The 6,000-nt window shown below is 60.1% G+C and overlaps 1 protein-coding gene across 9 annotated transcripts in view; it reads left to right on the forward strand.

Moving 5' to 3' along the window:
• The first annotated feature begins 2,398 nt into the window (after positions 1–2,398).
• Positions 2,399–6,000, forward strand: part of RENBP (renin binding protein) — a 9,870-nt gene continuing 6,268 nt past the window's right edge. For 3 of the 9 annotated variants that reach the window (XR_002519410.1, XR_642285.3, XR_642286.4), the window contains exons 1-8: positions 2,399–2,526; positions 2,679–2,788; positions 2,941–3,016; positions 3,128–3,203; positions 3,375–3,547; positions 4,021–4,245; positions 5,061–5,142; positions 5,430–5,666. Coding sequence is in view for 6 of the 9 variants with exons in the window: in XM_009198490.3 (XP_009196754.1) it covers positions 2,488–2,526; positions 2,679–2,788; positions 2,941–3,016; positions 3,128–3,203; positions 3,375–3,547; positions 4,021–4,245; positions 5,061–5,142; positions 5,430–5,605 (957 nt within the window). In the remaining 3 variants the exon portion in view is untranslated. Of the gene's footprint in view, positions 2,592–2,678; positions 2,789–2,940; positions 3,017–3,127; positions 3,204–3,374; positions 3,548–4,020; positions 4,246–5,060; positions 5,143–5,429; positions 5,667–6,000 lie in introns of those variants that run through there. The other 6 variants (XM_009198490.3, XM_021932390.2, XM_021932389.2 and 3 more) reach the window with 4 other exon arrangements.

Here is a 6,000-nt window from a genome sequence, read left to right on the forward strand (position 1 = left end):
AATTTGTACCAGGAGGCCCAGAAAGCCCCGGGGCAAGGCGGCCGGAGCAGCATAGGCCTAGACGAGTCCAAGGGGAGTGACATCCCGCTTCTGGGGCCTGGTGCTCCTGGTGCACCTGTATTCCCTGCCCCCTCGAAGCCCCCCGCCTCCTGCCTTTGTTTCCCCCACACACCTCTACTGCCCAGTTTTCTTCAGAGCACCCAGGCACTCTGCTACCAGAAGCTCCCGGAGTAACAAAAGCCTCCGTGTCTCCACCTGTGGCATGGGTGTGTGTGCAAGGCCCTGTTGAATGCCACCTCTTCTGGGAAGCCTCTGTCATGTGGGGTGTGCTGTGTCATGTGGGGGCGGGGAAAGCAGACTGGCCAGGGCTTGACACCGGGAGCCGTGGCTCTGTCTTACCCACTGCAGCAACTGTGACCTGCCTTGGAGCCTAGCCTTGCAGAGGCCTAAGGAGAGGGGTGGGAAAGTGTCCTTTAGAGCAGAGTGGTAGGAGTCATGGCTGGGGCTGGTGGAGGCCAGGGGCCACATGGGGCTGGCCCCAGAACCGAGGGGCCTTGCGGATTTGCCATACCTTTGGCAAATGACTTTTTGGGCGCTTTGCCTGGTGGGGGTGGTACAAGGGTTCTTCCCACCCCACTCCTGTAGCTGGCACCTGCGGGGATACCCACCCTCTGCCTGCCTTCAGCTCACCTGTCTCACCGCGGCTGCATCACACTCCAGAAGGCAAGGGCCACATCAGCCATGCCTCTGGTGTTTATCTGAAAATACCGAGTTTCCGTCTGAGGGCACCACTCAGCCTGGGGAGGCAGGAGGGAGGCTGGACATGAACATGACAGGCCTGTGAGCAGGGCAGGTAGATACTTAGTGCCCGGCTGGGCACAAAGCTCATCCCCTGAGCATGAGCCAAGGCCGAGGGTGGGTGTGAGCACACAGAGGATGCCTCCCCAGCTGCCAGGGGCGTCAGCCTCATTACCAAGCACCCCGAAGGGGAACTGTTTGGGGTTGGGTGGGTCAGCCTGCAGCAGAGACTCAGACGGTCACTGTGGCATCAAAGACCAGCAGTGCAGCACCACGCCCAAAGGCTGGAACCATTCTGTGGGCTGTTGGCCTGGAAGGTAGGGAACAGCTCAGCCCAGCTGCCTTGTAGCATCATCGGGTCAGTCATAGAGCTACAGACAGATTTGGGCAGCTGGAAAACAGGCCCAGAGAACGGGGGTGTGGGCTCACCTGCAGTTACTGTCTGGCCTTAGAGCTGTGTCACTTGTGTAAAGAAGTCAGTGCCGAGGCCGGGTGCGGAGGCTCACACCTGTAATCCCAGCACTTTGGGAGGCCGAGGCAGGTGGATCACAAGGTCAGGAATTTGAGACCAGCCTGGCCAACATGGTGAAAACCTGTCTCTACCAAAAATACAAAAAAAAAAAAAATACAAAAAAAAAAAAAAAAAGCCGGGTGTGCTGGCAGGCGCCTGTAATCCCAGCTACTCCAGAGGCTGAGGCAGGAGAATTGCTTAAACCCAGGAAGCAGAGGTTGCAGTAAGCCAAGATTGTGCCACTGCACTCCAGCCTGGGTGACAGAGCAAGACTCCATCTCAGAAAAAAGAAGTCAGTGCCAATGGCTCCCCATTACTGACTGTTGAGGTAGTTGGTGACAAACTGATTCAAAAGAGAGGACTTGCTAGGCTGGGTGCGGTGGCTCATGCCTGTAATCCCAGCACTTTGGGTGGCTGAGGCAGGAGGATCGCTTGAGCTTAGGAGTTCGAGACCAGCCTGGGCAACATTGCAAAACCCTGTCTCCACTAAAAATACAAAAATTAGCCAGGCGTGGTGGCACACAACTGTGGTCCCAGCTACTCAGGAGGCTGAGGTGGGAGGATCGCTTGAGCCTGGCAGGTCGAGGCTGCAGTGAGCTGCCTGGGCGACAGGACACTATCTCAAAAAAAAAAAAAAAAGAAAAAGAAAAAGAAAAAAAAAAGCTTGCCTCTTGTCTACCCTATGTGGTGACAGGTCAGAGGGACCTGCATTCAGGCCCACTAGCTGTTCCCTGTCCTGCTGCACCCCTGCCCTACAGGCTTGGTAGGGCCAAGGCCCTCAGCCGCCCTGCCTGGGCCCCTGACACATTAGGGGGCACATTAGAAGGGCACATTAGGGCCCCTCTCCGGGCTCCCTTAAAGGTAGCTGGTGTAGGGCGGGGTGGGTGGCAGCCCCGTTTCCCCTTCCCCCTCATCCCAGACCGTCCGGCCATCCCAGCTTTTCCCACCAAGCAGGATCTTGAGACCAGGGCACCCAGCAGGGGCCCTGGCGGGACTGGCCCATTCTAGGGGAGGGTCGCGCCAGGAACAAGCGCGGGGGCGGGGCCTCAAAGCCCCGCCCCCAGGCCCAGCGGAACCTGAAGAGGAGGGGGTGGGTGAGCCGGGCGCGGCTCTGTCAGCTGAGTGACAGTCACGGGACCGCGACCAACTCTGTCTGGCTTCCTAGAGGAGAGGGAGGGATGAGCAAGGGTCTCCGAGCGCGGCAGGCCAGTGGTGGGGTGCGTGCAGGGAGTCCTGCCTTGGAGGGTCCCGGGGATGGTGACGTCTGAAGCCCCGTGCAGAGGTGGGGGGATCCCCGAGGGCTGGTTCCCGAGGCTGGGGGGCCTAGGTCCCATGCGGGGGCTGCGCCTTCAAGCCCCAGTTCCCCTAGGACATGGAGAAAGAGCGAGAGACTCTGCAGGCCTGGAAGGAGCGCGTGGGGCAGGAGCTGGACCGTGTAGTGGCGTTCTGGATGGAGCACTCCCACGACCAGGAGCACGGGTACTCGGCAGCTTCTGGAGTCCTCGGCAGGGTTTTTGCCCTTCCTGAGGCCCCTCCTTACTCTCAGGCACCTCACAGATTTGCTGACCCCGGAGGGGCAAGAGGGGCTGGCAAGGCCCCTTCCAGACTTTGCTAATCCCGCGTTCCCACAGGGGCTTCTTCACGTGCCTTGGCCGCGAGGGACGGGTGTATGATGACCTCAAGTACGTGTGGCTGCAGGGGAGGCAGGTACGGTGTTACCCAGCCTGGAAGCTTCAGGCACACGGCCCATCGCCTGAAAGGTCTCCCCACCTCACCCCAGCCGGCCGCTTAGGCCACGTTCCCTCCCGTACCCTGCAGGTGTGGATGTATTGTCGCCTGTACCGCACTTTCCAGCGCTTCCACCACTCTCAGCTTCTGAATGCAGCAAAAGCAGGTGCTCCCTTCCTGCCCATCTCCCAGTGACTCTGTCCATGTCTACTCAACAGGGCACATGTGCGGAGTTCCTAGAGGGGTCTAGAAGCAGGAATGGACTGGGGAGGCTCAAGGGTGGTGTGTGTGGGGCGTCCTGGCCTTACTCCTGGCATGCCAACCCCCCAACCTCCAGGTGGTGAGTTCTTGCTGCGTTATGCCCGGCTGGCACCTCCTGGCAAGAAGTGTGCCTTTGTGCTGACTCGGGACGGCCGTCCGGTCAAGGTGCAGCGGACCATCTTCAGCGAGTGTTTCTACACCATGGCCATGAACGAGCTGTGGAGGGCCACAGGGGAAGTACGGTACCAGGTGTGTGAGAGGACGGTGCCCCTGAAGACCCCACCCTGGGACCCTGCCATGGCCACCTGATGCATTCCCACTCACTACGCAAGTCCACTGCCATGGACCCATCTGTGGGCCAAGTCCCCTTCACCTCTGAACGCTCCCTTACCCCCACAGGGGCGCAGACAGAGAGGGCCCTATCCACGCCCTGCCCCCAGCTGGGAAGAGGCCCCTCCCTCCTCCCTGGGCTCCCTGTGCTTCCAGACCTTGACCCCACAGCCTGAAAGGGACTGCACCCCCAGACTGGGAGCCCCCAAGGCAGACTGGGCGGATCTGCCTGGTCCCTACTGGACGCCGGGTGCCAGGCCCCAAGTAGGCCCTGGGTGAACGTGTCTCGGGTTCAGGAGAGGAACTGACTCTCTCATCCCAAGGCTGTGTCCTGGGGGATGGGACAGGATGTAGCCTCAGCCTGGGCCTCCCCTCGCCTCCTGCACTCCCAGACGGAAGCCGTGGAGATGATGGATCAGATCGTCCACTGGGTGCGGGAGGACGCGTCGGGACTGGGCCGGCCCCAGCTCCAGGGGGCCCCGACTGCGGAGCCCATGGCGGTGCCCATGATGCTGCTGAACCTGGTAGAGCAGCTTGGGGAGGCAGATGAGGAGCTGGCAGGCAAATACACAGAGCTGGGGGACTGGTGCGCCCAGAGGATTCTGCAGCACGTGCAGGTGGGGGATGCCTGGGGAGCTGGGGTGGTGGGAGGCCCTCCACTCCCCCACTCCCCTGGGTGCCCTGGGGCTTGACACACCTGGAGAGACAGAGATTCGGGGAGGTCCCCACCTGGGGAAGGTGGAGGGCCTGAAGGCTGGCGGGAGGGTGTGGAGCCCCAGGCAAGGCCTGACAGAAGGAGACCCCTGCCCCACCCAAGTCCCTAAGTCCCTTCCAGGCCTCTGGGCCGTGAAACCCGCCCTGTCTGTCCCCATTCAATGTTTCACCCTCCTCTGCTGGAGAGGATCAGGCCAGAAGCGAGGATTACAACTTCCTAGGCCCTGGCTGGACTCAGTGGCTCCTGGCTGTAATCCCAGCACTTTGGGAGGCTGAGGCGGGCGGATCACTTGAGGTCAGGAGTTCGAGACCAGCCTGGCCAACATAGTGAAACCCCGTCTCTACTAAAAATACAAAAATTAGCTGGGCGTGCTGGTGCATGCCTGTAATCCCAGCTACTAGGGAGGCTGAGGCAGGAGAATTACATGAACCCAGGAGGTGGAGGTTGTAGTGAATCGAGATTGCGGCCTCTGCACTCCAGCCTGGGTGACAGAGCAAGACTCTGTCTAAAAAATGAAAAAACAACTTGCTAGGCCCAAGGGAGTGAATCGGCCCCTCCTCAAATGCCCCTCTGAGCCTGGCCCACCCAAGCCAGCAGGTCCAGGGGCTTGGGTGAGAGAGAGGGAGGAAGGGATTTCTGGGGCTGGGTCTTTCTAGTTGGGTGGCTGGGTGGGTGAAAGCGCTGGAGGCAACATTCCCTTCTGCTGCTTCCCGGTAGAGGGATGGACAAGCTGTGCTGGAGAATGTGTCAGAGGATGGCAAGGAACTTTCTGGCTGCCTGGGGAGACAGCAGAACCCAGGTGAGCGGCAGGGTAGGCTGGGGGCCACCCAGGAGGAGGGGAACACTGAGCCTTGCGTTCTGGGCTTCAGATGTGGGAGTGCCTGGGGGGACGCCTTGAGGAGGCAGAGGAGAGAGGATGGGCTTCCGGAGGCTGGGGATTTCTGCAGAGGAGCAGGCTTCCAGGGCCAGGGAGCTCAGAACCTTGCTCACTGTTAGGGAGGGAGCAGAGAGGTGCCAAGGGCTTTTGCTCCCTCTGTCCCATCCCTCAGCCCCAACCCCGCTCTTCCGTACTCCAACCCTCACCAGGCCACGCACTGGAGGCCGGCTGGTTTCTGCTCCGTCATTGCATTCGGAAAGGCGACCCTGAACTTCGAGCCCACGTGATTGACAAGTTCCTGTTGTTGCCCTTCCGCTCCGGATGGGACCCTGACCATGGAGGCCTCTTTTACTTCCAGGATGCTGATGACTTCTGCCCCACCCAGGTGGGAGAGCACCCAGGGCCATGTGTGACCCACGCTGATCTAAGGCTTTCTGCCTGGGGAGGTGGGTACTTCTCTAGAGGGTAACCTGGGGCTGGATTGGAACCTAGAGGCCTGCTCTCAGCTTCTGTGCCAGTGTTACAGGAAAGGGGTTGTGATCCAGACCACAGACGAGGGCTCTTGGATCTTGCGCAAGAAAGAATTCAGGGCGAGTCCGCAATGCAAAGTGAAAGCAAGTTTATTAAGAAAGTAAGGCCGGGCGCGGTGGCTCAAGCCTGTAATCCCAGCACTTTGGGAGGCCGAGACGGGCGGATCACGAGGTCAGGGGATCGAGACCATCCTGGCTAACATGGTGAAACCCCGTCTCTACTAAAATATACAAAAAAAAAACTAGCCGG

The sequence above is a fragment of the Papio anubis genome, chromosome X (assembly GCF_008728515.1).
Source record: "Papio anubis isolate 15944 chromosome X, Panubis1.0, whole genome shotgun sequence".
Classification (NCBI taxonomy): Eukaryota; Metazoa; Chordata; class Mammalia; order Primates; family Cercopithecidae; genus Papio; species Papio anubis.